General features: G+C 54.3%; 1 protein-coding gene across 7 annotated transcripts; it reads right to left on the bottom strand.

The window, feature by feature from the left end:
• Positions 1 to 421: 421 nt before the first annotated feature.
• Positions 422 to 17,119, bottom strand: LPIN3 (lipin 3). Of its 7 annotated transcripts, none has more exons than XM_065031909.1 (20): positions 16,966 to 17,119; positions 9,758 to 9,958; positions 9,338 to 9,433; positions 8,349 to 8,584; positions 8,030 to 8,137; positions 7,470 to 7,590; positions 6,873 to 7,299; positions 5,930 to 6,029; positions 5,641 to 5,810; positions 5,465 to 5,558; positions 5,187 to 5,256; positions 4,507 to 4,599; positions 3,986 to 4,044; positions 3,596 to 3,722; positions 3,215 to 3,363; positions 2,970 to 3,056; positions 1,806 to 1,958; positions 1,404 to 1,515; positions 1,207 to 1,310; positions 422 to 1,078 (listed from the first exon to the last, which is right to left on the bottom strand). In XM_065031909.1, the coding sequence occupies exons 2-20, from the start codon at positions 9,947 to 9,949 to the stop codon at positions 934 to 936; spliced, it is 2,643 nt and encodes an 880-aa protein (XP_064887981.1). In that variant the 5' UTR covers positions 9,950 to 9,958; positions 16,966 to 17,119; the 3' UTR covers positions 422 to 933. The 7 variants fall into 7 exon arrangements, with proteins under 7 accessions (XP_064887981.1, XP_064887982.1, XP_064887984.1 ...); XM_065031910.1 differs by having other exon boundaries at positions 3,986 to 4,041; XM_065031912.1 differs by having other exon boundaries at positions 3,986 to 4,041; positions 8,349 to 8,500.
• Positions 17,120 to 17,191: the final 72 nt, after the last annotated feature.

The following is a 17,191-nucleotide window of genomic DNA, read 5'->3' as shown; positions in this document are numbered from 1 at the left end:
ACAGCATGGAGACAGGCTGGTTGAGTCTCAGCCCAACCCTGCTTTAGGACAGATGAGCTTTACCGTGATGCTCCAATACAGGGCCACAGGAATCACCTCCTGCTCTGGCACAAGATTGTGGGAGGTTCCTGGCACAGGAGATATTCACCCCAATGCACACACAGAATGCTTCCTGTATTAGACCAATTTTGCAACATTACCTGAAGACAGTAGACAAAAATTAAAAAAAATAAATTAAAAAGTCCTTTTCTAGTGCAGCTGCTTCACAGGCCGAAGAAGCTGCAGGTCCTGCCCCCATCTCCACCAGGGGCAGGTCCCCTGAGAAGGACACTTCAGCAGGATAAACCCAGACAGGTTTGTAAAAGGACACAGAGCTTGGCTCCCACTTCCATGCACAGGGCTACAGCAGACAAGAGGCAGCCTGGATTAAGGCACTGTTTATTAGTTATTGCTGTTAATTAATAGTAGTGAAGAAAACTCAAAACCCCAAACAGCTTCCATCCACCTTAATGAGTTGTTAAACCATGGGACAGCTTCACTCCAATGGCTACCAAACTGGAGGTAGCTGGACTGTCTAGGAACACTGGACAGACTGGAGGTAGAAATAGCTATGCCAGAGGCTCATCAATAAATAAGACCGTGACCCATCCCCACCTTTAAAGAAGAGCCAGGCTTTAAAGGTGTTACGAGCACTGAGAAAAGACCCATCTCATAGAAATTTCCATTTAGTAAATGGAGTTTTTGTAGAGTCAGAACCCCCTCTTATCCCCCTTTGGTTTCAGAGAAGGGGTGTTCCTAGTACAGAACATGAACTGCATTAGAAGTGCAAAATGCCTGAGCAGCAACCAGGGAAGAGGAGATGCACCTGGAGGATCCAGTCCTGGCAGAGGATGTACGGGAGAGCCCTGGGACAGGCCTCCACAGGTAACGGGGTCAGGAGAAGACACCCAAGTCAACAGCAGGCAACGGAGGCCTCCAGTAAGCAAAGTGACTGTACTCTGGACACACCAGAGCAACACTCCCGCTCTGCCCCAGGGGAGGGAAGATCAGCTCCACCAGCTCTGACAGCCGCTCGTATCTGTGGGGGGAAGAAAGAAGTTGCAGTGGGGTCACTGGGGGTTTGTTTGCTTTTCTACCCCATTAAATACTTCTCTGGGTTAAAGCCAGGTTAACCCAGAGGTGCCAAGGAACAAGCATGTCACTTACGTAGACTTGTGGTTCTTTGTGAGCTCCTGGATCAGCTCTCCCTTGGGGTTGACTGTGAATATGCGGCTCTCCGGCAGGCCCACTTGCTTGTAAGCGTAGACATCCTACCCAAGGAAGGGCAGGAAGGGTGAGAGCTGTGGGAAGGCAACACCACCCCCCAGCCCCAACCCTCCCTCCTCCCTGGGAGACCCACTCACGCTGGCTCTGTTCCCAAAGGCTGCGTAGAAGGGCAGCTTCGCAGCAAACAGCTTTTGGATGTCCATCAGGCAGGCGATCTTGAACACCTCTGGCTTCTTCTCAATCACCTCCCTGCAGTACAAGACATGCACAGAACAGAAGTCAGAGGCATTGGCTGGCCAGCACTACCTTCAGAAGTGATTTGAAGGACAAAAGTTATTTTGTGCATTGCAGGAGCTTCACCATAAAGCCCCAGGGTGGGCAGGCAGTTCCCCTACTGCCTCCCATGAAAGACATCCTGCACCAAGGAGGCCAGAAGCAGATTAAGGTCGTGACATCCCTCAGCATCAAGCTGAGAAGGGGGTGGTGTCCCCAGGGACACAGAAGGTGCAGGGCTGGGGAGGAAGAGAAAAACGTGGTACCTGTGGAAGGCAGAGAAGAGGCTGCTAGGGGCAAGCAGGATGGGGCCCCTGGGGAGGGCACAGCCTTGCTCGTTGACCCATTTGAGGTAGCCTTTGGTGATGTGTGCCATGCCGATGGCTCTGGCCGAGCAGTAGAGGAACTTGTAGCCGTTCCTAGAGAGAGCACAGGGAGCTTTGAGCTGTGCCCTGCACAAAGCATCCTCCTGCTCCTCCAAAGAGGAAGAGGATTAATATCTGGCCTAAGCCCAAACCTGTGCACTCCTTCAGCAGGCATGGTGGTTTCACAAACAATATGACTGATGTACAGGCTAAAACAAATCCCTACCCACCTTGCTGCTGGGGAGCAGCACTGGAGGGGGGAACTCCATACCACCCTCCAGGTCCTTCCCAGCAGCTGGACTCTCATCTGCAAAATGCCCTTTGCTGCTTAGTCCCCATGCACCCCAGCAAGACACCCAGGCCATCACCCTTCTCATCCCCTTTCAGGCTGCATGTGGCTGGACACGGCCCCACAGCCCCCCAGCAGCCAGCACGGTGGGATGGGCAGCTCGGGGACGATGCTCTTGTGGGCTGAGAAGTGACAGGAGGCAGCCAGGGTGTCAGCGGGGACAGTCTCAACCCCGCAGCCCCCAAGTCCTGCGGTCAGCGGGAGCCCCGCGGCCCCCCCGGCGCCAGGACGAGCCATCCGCGGGCCCACAGTGCCTCTTAGTGGCCACAGGTGCCGAGAGCTGAAGGTCGGGCTCCTCGGGGACCTGCTGCCAGCTTCCATTGGGTGTTGAGGACAACATGGCACCTGGGGGTAGGGGGGCACCCAGAGAAGCAACTGGCACCCAAATGCTGGGCAGACCCCCGTGCCACTGGTGCACAGCGACCCGAGAGCACCCAGCTGTGCCTCTGGCCTCTCAGGTGTGATCTCATGCCATCTCATCTCCTTCAGCTCTCAGCTACATCTCCCCAGCAAAGCCTCCACCAACACACTCTCCTCCCAGGGAAGGCAACACAAACATCGGCTTTCACCCCAAAGCATCAGCCAGACAGCACAGCAAGCACCAGCCATCACTGACAGAAGAAAATGAGGCTGTTTCGGCCAGCATTTGTAAGCACCCTGACTGTGGCCCCCACTGAGCCTCTCCTCCATCATCCTCCCAGTTCCCCTATACCTACAGGTGGATTTTGTGGAAGAGTTTAGCAATCCCATGATGAGTCCAGTCTTTTCCCAGATGTGGCAAAATGTGGCCAAGAGCATCTGACCTAGAAGGAAAGGAGACCAGGTTAGGATGATCCAACCTGGTGCCAATCAGGAAGGCAATGGGGTTTGTGGTCCCTCCTGGCTGCTTACACAAGCCTTTAAAAGGCACTTTCCCCTAACTGGGGGTTAAGGGGCATGGGGTGTGAAAAAGACCCTTTACTTGGTGATGGTGCCATCGATGTCTGAGATCACCACCTTGTCATCCCAGTTCCACAGGTAGATAGTAGCCTCACAGCGGCATGTGCCCTGGTACTGAGTTGTTACGCTGAATGCCACCTCGTTGGGGCCATCCTGCAGGTTCAGCCTTCCCTGGGGCAGAGAGGGAACACAAGTGGTGCACACCAGCTTCATGCCACTCCAAGGCTTGCCAGAGCCCAGACTGCCACCTGGCCAGGCCAGACAGCCCAGGGCAGCCACCCAGGGCAAAATAAAAATGCCCTAAAAAACACCTGAGGTGAGGAGTAGTGACATCTTTGTTTAAGGGTTGTCTCACCCCTACATGCACAAACAGGCAGTGAAGGAGGAGGAGTAAAGGACATACGATTTGTTCGGAGGAGAGCCGCAAGGATTTCTTGTAAGTTGGCAGAGATTTCTGTGCAGGAGTGTCCACTGCTAACATGTCCCCATGGTGCAGGGGCTCATCATCACTGGATGATGCCCCCTCCTGCCTACACAAGGAATGGAAGAGCAGATTAGCTTTATTCTGCAGACTATGGTTTTCCCTATGAGCACCAGAGATATCTGGAAGGGCCCCAGGACAACCCACCCACCAGGAAACAGTCACGGAGGAGCTTGGCTGGGGTCAGCCAGAGCCTTAACTGAACTTTCTGCCATAATATTTAGGTAGACTTGGGAATAACTGGTCACTTAGGAGAAGGAGAGATCAAGAACACACAGACTCCTAAAGGCAGCCTGGGAGGGAGGCACTCACCCCTGCTGAGCAGAGCTGGGCTGTAGCATTTCTACGTTGGCTTTCCCTGGCCTCAGCTGCTGTGGGCAGAGAGTGGGGCCATCAGCACCTTGGTGCCAAGAGCAGGAGCTGCTTGGATTCCCCTGCCACCCAGAGCAGCCATACCAGAAGAGAGATGACAATGCACCCTCCACCTTCATGAGGACACTGCCCCATGGAAGAGGAACCACAACCTGGTGTCATGGAGACCAGCAATGACATGTGCTACCTGGGTGATGGCATGAGGGGCAGCTGGCAAGAAGTGTCACCATTACAAAGTCCACATTACTGCATTGCCAGGCATTGTTCTGCTGCCCAGGCACTAACAGACCTGAGGGGACAGCAGTAACCTTAAGAAGTCACCTTGCCAACAGGTCCCTCTGTCCGCCGTTGTACTCAGGCCATCCCCAGGACCCTGCTGCTCTCCTACCCCCACCCCACCAGCCACCAGAATGACTCCTGTGCCCTGGGAACATGGTTGTCACAGTCACCACTGCAAAGACCTCGTCTGCTTGGAATTCTTTCCTCCTCCAGGAGAACCACCACCTGCTGCCTTTCTTGGGCATCTTCTCCTTTACCAGCTGGTTGATGGTGCTCTGTGAACATGGCAGAACACAGGATGAAGTCAGTGCTCAGCCCAGGAAGGCTCAGCTGCCAACAGGCTAAGGACACCCTTGTCCAGGCCAGGTTTCCTTTGCAAAATATTTCACAGGATAAGATGTATGACTCCTGCCACATTGCGAGCTGAGATTATTTTGGTGTGAAGGGTACAATGACTTGTTCCCCTCATGCAGCTTGAGAAAAAGAGATCTGGATGCCTTATTCCATACAATCCCAGCCAGGTCTACAGAGCACTGGAGCAGGCTCATATGGTCCCACACTACCAGGGCTCCTGGCTCTGCAAAGCCTTGCAAAGATACAAACATCAAAATAGGAGTTTTTTTGACAAGAAAAAAAGACATCTCTGCTCTCCAGGAATCAGGGGTACCCAGGTCTCTAAAAGTCACCCTGAGGTACCTCATGGGGAAAGGACAGACCTCAGGGTTTGTGGGCTGTAGTGATGTTCAGCTCTGCCCCACACTGCCCACAAAGCCCCAGATGGGCAGCTTGGCCTCTTGCAGCCCCACTGCACTCTTCAAGCCCTGCTGAGAAGCATGGCCAGTAAATGAGTTGTGCCACTCACCTCAGGAATGTTCCTCTGGAAAGCCTGCAGGGACAGGACCATGGGAGCAGCCACTGCCCAGTTGTAATACCTAGAAGAAGAGGGATGGGAACATCACCACCCCTGGAGCGAGCGGTGTTTCCAGATTGCCATCCTGCAGCATGGCCAGAAGGTCCCATCCCACAACATATAATCATTCCTTCAGGAGTGTGACTCCTTCCCAGAAAGTGTTTCTGCATGGACAAAGGGGCCACAGCGGTCATCTTGGGATGAAGCAGCAAGAAGAACAGGCCACTCACTTCTTGTTGATCAGTATCACCAGGTTTGGGTCATAGATGAGTCCTGGATTCTCAGCAAACTGCTGGTAGGAGATCATGTGCTCTATGAACTTCTCTGATGAGACAAAAGTTGTGTCATGGCATTGGTGTACATAATGGGTTTCAGGACAGCATATTCCCCATCCCCTCCCACCTACCATGAGAGATCTGTCTGCTGCCCCCCAGGCCTCCACACAGCGACAGGGCAATTGCAGGCATCAAATCAGAGTCAGAATCCATGGGGATCTCGGTGGGCAAATCAGGTGGCAGCTGGACACACAGAGGATTGCTGGGGTCTGCCACAGGCTTTGAGCTCTGCTCCGTGTCACTACCAACAAGAGAAGAAACAGGGTGACATCAGGCAATGGCTTAAGACATACCTCCATGCTTTGCTGTAAGGGAATTGCTCAGGAAGGTCTGAGCTTGGCCAGCTGGGGCAATCCATACCTCCTGGGGAAATAGAGAGCCACCTGTTCCTTGTCCATGTTGGAGAGGTCTTCTAGATAAATGTCACTGGGACCCAGGTGAGGACTTCTTTTGATGGAACCTCAATGCACAGACAGAAGGGAGAGAGCTTAGCTGAATCCCCTTCCCAACCACCTCAGCATCTAGTGAGAAAGTTAATAGCATTTTCCTGTGTCATATTCATATCTCATATGAAGAGGACATCTCTCTTCCTAACTGAAAAGCTGCCTTAAATCAACAGCAACAAAAGTACCTTGAAACACTTGCATTGGCATGAGATCATGTGCCAAGAGGACACAGACAACAAGCCAAAGTCCTGCCTATGTGCCTCTGTGACAATCTGAAGGTGCCATTTGAAGTTAACACCATGCAAGATAACACATTGTGATCCCCCTTGTTGTATAATGAGGAATCCCAAATGTCCCTTTTTCAGTGAGACAGTTTTGTTCTGAATTTATGCTGGCTGGAAAAGTGAGGCTGGTTAGGACAGGTAACCACATAAGACTCCTTAAATACACTGTCAAGGGAAACATATGCATGCTTTGCTCTGGGTGATTTTCCACCTGATTTGGTGAGCTCAGGACAAAGACACCAGTCAGGCCAGGTGCTGCCAGACACTTGAAGTTAAGATATGGTCTACACTGCTGAGAAATCTTCTAAGCATGTGAAAACAGAGACATCCAAGGATGGAGCTCAGGAAACAAAAGGCAAGAAAGCCCTCCCTGGGGACATGGAACCTGAGGAATGTTTCTTGAAAGCAAAGGAGCTGGTAGCAGATGGAGAAGGCAAACCAAACGCATTGCACCTTGAATACCCAGGGCGATCATAAAGGAGTCACACTGAATGAACAACCTGGCCCCTCATCCAAGTCGGAGGCATCTCTGGGCTCAAACACCACTTCCAGGAGCACCAGTCACCCACTCACCTTGTCTTCTCTGGATTTCCAGCTGGGGCTCAGGGTCCTCTGAGTCCACCTGCCTCAGAGCAGCAGCTCCCTCAAAGGGCTCCACATCTGGCTGCACCTCTGGCATAACACTTCCACCTCCCTCCTGTTTCTCTTGTGGGGCTGAGGAGGCCTCCAATGAGCTCTCTGCCCCCACAGCGGGGATGTCCTTCAGCCTGGGGAGGTCATTCCGATCCTGGGTTGCAGGTTTTGGCTCAACAACAGATACAGCTGAGGAACAAGGTATGCCCTGAGGTCCTGCTGGGCTTGGATCTCCTCCCAGACCTTGAGAGGTGGCAACAAAGTGGGTTGCCTCATCCACTGGGACCAGTGTCACAGAGACAGTGGTTGCTGCAGTACCAATGGTCTTTGTGGACTTGGCTGGTTCAACTCGTTCCAATTTATTCACCTCAAAGAAAGCAGAAGAACAGGTTTGAGGTTGAGAAGGTGCCCAAAGCATCAGGTAGAAGAGGACAACTCCTCTAAAGCTGTCTGGCCAGAGCTACCTCCACATGCTACAGGTGTTTCAGACACCCCCCTCCCACCAGCTGCTAGAGAAGAGCAAGAGCAGGGACTCACCTGAGGGAGCCTTCCCCAGGTCCACTGCATGTGGGATTCAGCCCCTGAAGCAAAACTCTCCTGTGGTCTGATCTCCAGCTCGGAGTCACTCTTGGGAGAAGATGGATGGCTCAGGGTGGGGCTACAAGAAGAAAAAGCAATATGGGACCTCATCTACCCTACAGCCCCATGCTTTCCTATCATTGTATGGACATTTAGGGCCAAGAACCCTGAAAGACTGTTTTCCTGCGAAGTCAGTTCTACTCCACAAGACTATCACAAATGAGCAAGACCTATGAGAAGCTGAGGCCCAAGGAAGCAAAGCACCATGCCACCAGTTTTCCAGAAGCAGCTCAGAAGCAGAGACAGGAGAGCCCTGTAGACACAGGCTTCTTATGTGTGTGACCACAGCCACAAGTGTCTCTCACAGGCTTCAAGCTTTCCTCCAGGCACACCATATCGAGCCAGGAAAACCCTCTTCTCCTGACACCACCAAATTCCTTTTCCTTACCACGTTCCCAGCCACAAGGCACGTTCCCTGCTCTCAAAGCTGAGCAGATCACCTCAGCTTTTTCCGTTACCTGTCCATGGAGGCCAGTTCCCCATCAGAGTAAGGGTGCATCTCTGGGGACTGCAACGACCCAGTTTCTTCTTTGGAGAGATCAGCAAAGGAGAAATACACTGAATCACTGCAGCAGAGAAAAGAGGTCAGTTCTGTTGCTCTCAGGCACCAGCCTCCTCTCCTGGAAAGCCAGCAATGCCCAACTTCACTATTTCCACTGGCTTTCTACTCCTCAGGAGGTTGAGGTCCAACTTGGAAACACCCTGTGATTCAGTACTGCTGGGCATCACCTCGAGGCTTGACCTACTGCAGCCCTCTGCCCAGAGCAAGCAGCTCACCTATGGGCTGGCAGCTTGCATGGCTCCTTCACAAACATCTCACTTTTGGACTCCTCGCAGTCTCCTAATTCTGAGTCTGAAACCTGCTTCTTCTTGGGCTTCCTCCTGCGTCGCCTCTTCTTGCGCAGGGTCCCTTCAACGCTGGTGGTCTCCTGTGCATGAGAGGGCTGAGCAGCATCCTCTGTGCTCTCCTCCATGGGGATGGGGGATGTACAGAGACCGGAGGGGATGCTGCCCTGCAACAGGGATGGGAAGAGCCCATCAGCTCCAGCATCACCCTTTCCTGGCAGCTCATGGCTCTTGTCTATGCACCATTCACCACCAACACCACTGAGCTCTCAGCTTGGGGGTGGTTTCGTGGTTAGACCCAAAAGGAAAGGTTTTGTACATATGACATGTGAATAAAAATTTTAAAAAGAGGCAGAGCTGCCCAGCCACAAGCTAAAGACATCTTTAACATGGGCAAGGAGAGGCAGGCAGGAGATGGCACCACAAGACCATAATTACAAAGGCAGCAAATGGGATCCAGCTCTAGACCCTGCTCTCAAACTCAGCCCAAGTTTGCAGCGACCACAAGTCAGCCTGGGAGAAAGCTGCCAAGATTGCTGGAAGCCACAACCAGTCTCATCCTGCTTCCCAGTGCAGCAGGCAGCCTTCCACAGCATCTGGCTCCCTCCCATCCCTGTCACAAGATCCCCAGCTCTGAGATATCTGCCTGGCTGGCCAGGAGCCATGCCCATTGATGGAGGCCAGCCTGGAATGCAGATATTTGGTCTAATGCTCCCTCAGGGTGCTCCAGTGCTCAGATCCTCTACACTGGTTGAAAGGTACTTCAAGTAGGAAACTTTCTGGACACACAAAACATGAGAGGGGATAATGGAGTCACCCTGGGGAAGAAGGGCAGTCTGAGCCTGGTCTTTCCACCTCAAGCCTGCACTTCCAGGTGGTCACAGCAGGACACAGACCAGCAGCACCTCTTCATCACCAACCTCATTCTCCTCTGACTCCTGGACGAAGAAGGCCTCTCCATTGTCACCCAGCTTCATGTGCAGGTCCACAGGCTCCCCATTGATTTCAATGTCAACCTGGCAAGGGGCAGAAGCAGCCTGTCCTTCCGAGCCCATCCACCCATTGGTGCACAGGGAGGGGACAGGCTGGGGTTGCTCACAGGACTGACAGTCACCCAGCCTTTGAGGTGAGGGACCTCTCCCAATTTTCCCAGGAAGAACAGTCCTCCCTGGAACAGGGCAGGTTCTGTTCGGGGGCATCCCCTCCAAAAATCAGCAACCACCTCTTTCAACAGGGCTCCCATTCTCTTCCAACAAAGTTCCTCCATAACCCGTGGGTTCGATCTCCTAGGTCTAGAGACACCAGAGAGGAAGCATAGACCCAGGACAGGCATCACTTACCACCTTCTCCTTGGAGCGCAGCACACCCAGCTTCCCGAAGCGCACGTGAAATGGGGAGCACTGGAAGGAGTTATCGGGCTGTCTCACCACGACCACATCGATGCAGCCCGTCAGGGTGGCAGGGTTCAGACCCCGGTATAGCTCCTTCACCGTGACAAAGACAGTCTCAGCAAGCTGCCCCACATAGTTCATTGTTTGAGACTGCAAGTGAGAGACAGAGATATACTCGGGTACAGAAAAAGGGCTACAGCAACTAAGTGCAACATGAATTCTATCAAGGAGAGCCATTTCACAGCTGCAAACACAGCCCCATCAGGAGGACAGGTAAACCTCTAGGGAAACTGAGGCAAATGCACGAAGCATCTTGATGGAGATCAGCCAGAGCCTCTGTGAGCACCAGAGAACAGGACAGAAGGTGGGGTACCAGTTATTGCATCCACGTTGAAGGAGATAAATCTTTGCCATTGGGATGCACCATCTCACTTGCCCCATGGGAGAACAAATACCCCCCCTGCCAGCTGTCTCCCGGTCAACGCATTGAAACTCCTGGAGTATTTCTCACAGATCTGCATTGGGGTGTTGGTCCCAGCTCCTGGGCCAGAGGAGCTACTTGCTCTATTTGCTCAGCACTTGGCATCAGCAGGACAGTGGTCTTCATGTCCATGCATCACAGCAGAGACCAAGCACAGCTTCCAGAGCTGTTAGCCCCACATTCCCCCTTGCCCCAAGGAGAGGATGAGGACACAGAGTGACCACTTGAGGAGGACCACAGATGAACTAAAGGAAACCTCTTGTGCCTGCAGCACGATCAGCTGATGGCATGGTGTCCCTGGGGGCTCTCAGCACAGCCCCCAGCACACATCCAGCCCAAAGGGAGACTGGTGAGAGTTGATTCCTTACCCAAAGGAATGAGCACAAGCAGGTGCCACCTGACAAGCCCTCTGCCCCTGCAGCCACCCAGCATCCCTGATCTGTTTTGCACAAGCTCAGCACCGTCCCATTCCCAGCTAGCCTTCCAGGAAGCTGGCCTGCGTGGGGACACCTCTCTATGTCCTGTCCCCCCCACCTCTCTGTGATGGCCAGGAATAAGCCCAAAGCCCCCTCCAGTGGAAGCTGCAGGGAAACCCTAGCTGGCTCTCGAAGCTTCAGTGCCTCCATCAGCTCTGCTGCAAGCGGGACCAGAGTCACGGGGCCACCCACCAACCTGCTGAGCCCAGCTTTCCTGGGCACGGCTGTCAGGTGGGCAGCCTTCCAGCTGCCTTCCCTGCTGTGCCACAGAGCCCAGCAGCAAGCAGGAGAGGGCAACTCACTGTGGAAGAGGGGATTTTTGGAGAGAAGCAACAATCAGGCTCCCAGGGTAGCACTGATGGGCTCCTGGCTGGGACATACATCAGGCAGACCTAAAGAGTGCATAGGGGAAATCCTGGGCATAGAAACCTGCATGGGCCATGGTGTTCAGAAAGAGTCCCCAAGCACAGCCCCACACTGAGCGGCACCTTCACAGTAAGCACATGGTGCAAGGACTTAACACAGTGCTGCAGCCACACAAAACAGGCTGCTGAGCATCTCCTGCCAGGGTGACATCCCCTCTGCAGAGCCAGCATCCCCCCCAGGGGACATCCTGCCCCCTTGCCTTGCACAGCTGCTCCTTTCCTGTGCATCTGCCTGCTCAGCCCCAGAGCTTGGGACAGAGGGAAGAGAACGGCTCTGGTTTGGGTCTCTCTCTGGAGAAAGATTAATAGGTAGACAGGGCAGGAGAAAGGGTTTTCAAAGCCGGCTCAGGGACACCAAGCCATGTTCAACAAACAAACCCCATAGAGGAATGGGGCACTCCCACATCTCAGCCATAGGAAAAGCAGGATCACGGCCCTTCACCATGAAGCCCTAGCAGAGGGGCAACCCCTCCCAATAGAGGCAGCACAGCTCGCACCCATATCTCCAGCTAAAAAGCCTCCCCAAATACACCAGATATTTTGCTAACAGCAGCCTGCTCTGCTCCTGACCCACTCCACAAGCAGCACACCCTTCCCACCCTACACACCCACACCGCAAACTGCCCAAGACCTTCCCCATTACCTGGGCAGCTACTGGACCTCAGCAGCTCCTCAACTTTGGTGCAACCAGCCCAGAAGCCCCAGGAGCTGCTCTCTGCCAGAAGGAACGCTCAGCTCCTCCTCTCCCCAACACTTCCTTCCTCTCACCTGAGCAAGGGGAGGGCCCTGCCTCCCAAACTGCACCCAGTTCCCACACCGTGCCTTCTGCTGAGCCTATGAGGGCTCCTGGGACGCTGGAGGGTGGATCTGGGGAGGCAGTTTACACCTGCAATGAGAGCTACACTCTCATTGCAACCAGCTGGTTTGCTCCAGCACCTCTGGGCACAGCTGCCAACTGCCTTGCACTGATGCAGACCCTTCCTCCCTCCTTCTCCAACCCAGCATCCCACAAGACCACTGCAGCCTGACCCACCAGGCTGGAGTTGTCCAGCTGGGAAGGTGATTCCCCAGCACCCTCTGCTGAGTTTTGGGGTGACGTGGCTGTAGCTCCTGGTCTGCACAAGAGTTGGTGGCACTTTAGGGATAAAGGTTGCTCTGCTGGTATGTGCACAGGGCTCTCCCACCCTGCACTTGTAGAGTTGATGTTGCTTTATGAGAGCAGGGAAGTGTAAAAGCTGGAAGATAGTTGCTTAGGACATTTTTAGTCCCTGAGGAGAAGGGTCTAAACCATCCAGGTTGGCCACAGCTGATGAGTTGATTTGCAGAAATGCCACAGCTCATTCCCAGGCAAGCCCCATTACCTCCCTGTGCCTCAATTTCCTCAGCTGTACCACACTGGTAAAGTTGATGGCAGTGGGAGGTATGGAAACCTCCCCATGCCCCTACAGTGCCAAGCACAGCCCAGACGTAAGGTCTCAGACCCAATATGGGAACTCTCCTAAAGGCTGTGACAAACCAGCTTAGGAAGAATGCCTGTTTTCCAGCAGCTTAATATTTCTGAGAGCTCTAACCCTGGGTGAAATTGGGCTGGAAGCAGCTATTGTGGGTGGCCGGGCACAGCTGTGGTCCCCAAGGAAGGTGGGCTGGCACCGGGTAGCACCAGCACCCCAGGGGGGCTCACGAGCAGCACGGCGTGGGCGGCTGCCACCAAATCCCACAGCCAGGTCACCAGACACTCACCCAGAGTAGGAGGAGCCTGCTCTAACCTCAGTATAGACGCCTCGGGATGTGACATCTCAGGTGTCTTGTCCTTGTCATGGCATCTTAGACTAGTGCTCAGTGATGCCACCACAATGGGTCTCACCCAAGGCAGTGGTTTGTACCCTACAAACCCCAAGGCTGGAACACAAAAGCAAGGACAAATCTAGCCTGCAGATGCCTGGTACCTGGTCAAAAATGGACGTTTCAGCAGAGAACACCATTTCTTCCTTAGCCAGCCGAATGCATCCTCAGTTGAGCAGAGAAGGCAAAGCCAGAGCACAAGCTCAGCCTTGCGGTGGCTCCAAGCCCCATCCTCTGGGCACAGGGGTGAGCACTTGGCACTCGGGTACCCTGCAGAAGTAGCTTCCCCATCACCTCCAGTGCTCCTTGCTCAGCTGATTTTCCTCGCTGGCCCTTACATCCAGCTCCCAACACCCTGGGCTTTGCTTGTCTCCCAGCGTCCCTGCAGCAGATCCCCAGCTGGACCACAGCCACACTCGGTGATGTCTGTACCTTACTCTGTGCTACTCTGCAATCCAGCCCCATGGCATTTTACTTACCTCTTCTCTCCTTCTTCCTCCTCCAAAAAGCTTAAAGCACTTTTTAATTGCCATGGTAATTTTTTGCAAAGCCATACAATTATTCTTGGCTGCTGCCAGCTGCTTTTTGTACCGCCTCTTGCTCCCCCCCACCTTTTTTTTTTTTGGAAGGTGGGCCCTGCAGATCCATCACTCCCTGGGCTGGTAACTGTGAGCACCCCAATATCTCTGTGCACCCTCTGTATCCTCCCCCCAGGGCCTGCTCCAACATTATGAGGTTTTTTTCCCCCTTTTGGGCACTCTACAACCCACAGATGTTTGCAATGAGCCTTTGCAAAACAAGACGGCTTTTTTTATTAGTCAACCGAGATGCAATATTTTCAGCTCCCTGCATTCCAATGGAAAAGCAAAGCTCACAGCCGCCTCCGTCTTGGCGGCTTTCGTCCTGCATCCCTGCCGCTCCTCCCATCCCAGTTTGCAGCCTTTGCCCCGCGTGGGGCAGCAGCACAGTCAGCCGCAGGGCGCTAAAAGCCGTGATCCCAGCGTTTTCAGTGCATCTCCAGAAAAGCTCCATCCATCCACTTGGCAGTCGGGAGCACCCCAGGCACAGGCTGCCCGAGAGACTCTTAAATTTTCCCCTGTCCCAGAAAAAACAAGTCGCATCTTCAGTCACAGGGTGGGAAAGGGGACAAGCTGTGTCAAAGACAGGCTTGTTTTTCCCCTTCTTTGTATTTCAACAGCTGCTGCAAATGAGCCAGGCCACAGCCAATTCTTCAGCTGCCTCCAAGGTGGGGGCTGGTGGGGGTTTCGCCTCCTCACTTGGTCATCACGTTATTTTGCTGGGATTTTCCCAGCTGCTTAAACTTGTCTTTGAGCAGCCTGGCAGTCCCTTGGGACACCTCTCCTTGATTCCCCCCCTTGCTGCCTGCTTGTTTGTGGGTCTGGGGTGAAATGTCTGGAGTGAGGATGGATGATCCAGATGCAAGAGAAACCCAGGAAGCCAGGCAGGCCGCCTGCCTCCATGCTGGCTGAGACCTGACACAGCTCGGCTCAGAGATGCTGCAGAGGAGCAAGAAGTTCTACAGGACCAGAGGGGAACAGAGCTGATGGAAAGGGCCTCGCTTTGCTGTGCAAAGTGAGGCTGGGATGGGGACTATCCTTCCAGCCACAGTGCTCAGCCAGTAGTTAGGGACACCAGTACTGTTCGATGGCTGGAAGTCCACCTTGTGAGCCACTTACTGCAGCACCTAAATCCTCTTCCCACCCTTGAGCCAGGGAATCACATTCTCCTGCTTCCTTTCCCACACTAGAAGGATGCTCTGGGACCCTGTTGCTCTGGGGCATCATCTTGTAATGGCCACTAGCCTGGCCCATTTCTCCCCAGACCTGCCCAGTACTTTAACTTCAGTAGTGTCCCACTTACACTGGCATCCCCCGAGATGCTGGCAAAATCCAAGGCTGTGACACAAAATGCAAAGGTGCCTTTTCCTGAATGCAGTGCGCCCCTTGTAGCCACCCAGCAGGATACTGCAAGCACCAGATGCTGGGTGAGAGATGGCCAGAGCCACTGAGTTTATAGACCTGTGTGCTCCAGACGTGGGGCTGACAGCTGTCAATCAGCCCAGCAAGTCCAAGGTCCCTGTGCCAGGCAGGGCCATGTTCCTGCTGCTGGCAGGGCTGGCATCCCCGACTGACATCCCTCCACTGGGACCCTCCAGGGAATTCTTGACTGAGGTTGCGATGTGAAAGGGCTTTCCCGTTACCAGCGCCCCTTTTCCCAGCAGAGGGACAGCTTTCCAGAGCAGGGGAGTCCAAGGGGAAGCCTGGCAGGGCTGCCTGCTCCTCTCAGCTGGCTGGGCAGGGGCTCCAATTTCCTTCCCCGGATCAACAAAGAGCTGCAGAGGCTTGTGAAAGGGGTGATTCAGCAAAAGAGGACAAGAGAGGCAGAAACACCAACTCAGCACAGCTGGATGGAGTGAAATTCCCATCTCCTGAAAGCCGCAGGGAGCAAGGCTCAGGTGTCCTGGTCCTTTGGGGAGGGGGCCAAGCCCTGGCTGTGAATGACGACCCTGGAGCCAGCAATACGACAGGAAAGCAGTGGTGGTGGCTTTCTTTTTCCTTTCCCCTTCCCAGAAAGATCAGATCAGACTGGCCTGGCATGCAATGGAATGGGTGGGAAAGCCATTTTGCCTGAAGAGGAGGAAATGCCACCCTCAGTGGCCAATCACAAGCATTGAAAAAGCTGAATTACAGTCACAGGACTGGTCAAAACCCACCCATTCTGGTTCGTAAACATGCTCTGCTGATTTGGCTCCTAGTCTCTGACCTGTTAAAAGTTCAAGTTTCTTCCATAAACACAACGGGTTCAAGCTTACTTAAAAAGAAAGACCAGAAAGCTACAATTCCCACACAGTCCTGCGGCCCCAAGAGCCAGGGCTCACAGAGAAATCCAGCTGTGCTCTAAAACCAGGAGAGCTGATAGCCCCAAGCACTAAATCGTCCTGAAAAAATGAAGTCTCTGAACCTGCTGAGAGCCCTTAGCCTTTTTGTCCCAGCTGCCAAAAATCCAGACCCACGCTCTAAAGCCAACAGCTTTAGATAAGTGACATCATATTTACATCAATGTCACTGTGAGCAAAGCTCTGAATCGAGGACAAGCAGGATGATGTGCACGTTTAGGCAGCTGGAAAATCTTTCATCTTTTGTCCAAAGCTGGTGTCTTATTTTGAGACAGACAATGTTTCTAAGCCACACTTTATTTAAAAAATAGCCTATGTTCTGTTCAATCCCCGACCTGGACATAGCATACTGTCACTAAATGCTGCCCAAGCCCTTGGGGTGCAGTAGTTTGGTCACCCCAAGAGCATCTCTCCAGCCCGGGAAGCATAGTTATGGCCGTGCAGCCCACGCGTGACCCACCACCCCCTCCCAACCCTGCAGAGCCGGTTCAGCTCCCTAAGCCGGCAGGAGCCACCTTGGCTGTGCGAAGATACAGAGCTGGGACACCGAAAAGCTGTGATGTGACAAGAAGCGGCAGGGGGGCAGGACCCTCGTACGCACAGGACACCCACGGTGCTCGGTGCCCGCTGCACGGCCACGCCATCCTCCCCCGTGTCCGGCTGCACGCTCACCATCATCTTCCCCGTGTTCGGTGCTCAGACCCTGCTCATAGACCCGGTGCACGCACCCGGGTGTCCGGTACACCTTCCAGTGCACGCACCTGCTGAACCCCCCGGGGCACGGACCCGGTGCTCACGGTGTCCCCCCCGCCTCGGTGCGTGCACCCACCGCACAGCCCCGATACAGCCGCCCGGTGCTGGCGCTCAGCGCCCTGCCCCGCGCATACACCCGGTGCCCACTCCCTGTGCAGGCGCTCGCCGCCTTTCCCAGTGTCCGGTGCAGACGTCCGGTGCAGGCACTCGCCACCCGCTACAGTGTATGTGCCCAATGCTCGCCGCCTCCCCGGTGCACGCACCCGGTCCAAACGCTCACCGCCCGCCCCGGTGCAGGCGCTACAGCGAACACACAGCCGGTGCGGGGCTTCACCGCCCTCCCCGGTCCCGGTGCCACTGCCCAGTCCCAGTCCCAGTCCCGGACCCGGTGCCGCTGCCCGGTGCCCGGATCCCCGCGCGCAAGCGCACGCCCCGCCCCGGTGACGTCACCTCCCCCTCCACGCCCCGGCGATGGAGCCTGGCTAATGC

Source organism: Columba livia, chromosome 16, assembly GCF_036013475.1.
Source record: "Columba livia isolate bColLiv1 breed racing homer chromosome 16, bColLiv1.pat.W.v2, whole genome shotgun sequence".
Taxonomy (NCBI): Eukaryota; Metazoa; Chordata; class Aves; order Columbiformes; family Columbidae; genus Columba; species Columba livia.
This window is presented reverse-complemented; position numbering and strand designations above follow the sequence as displayed.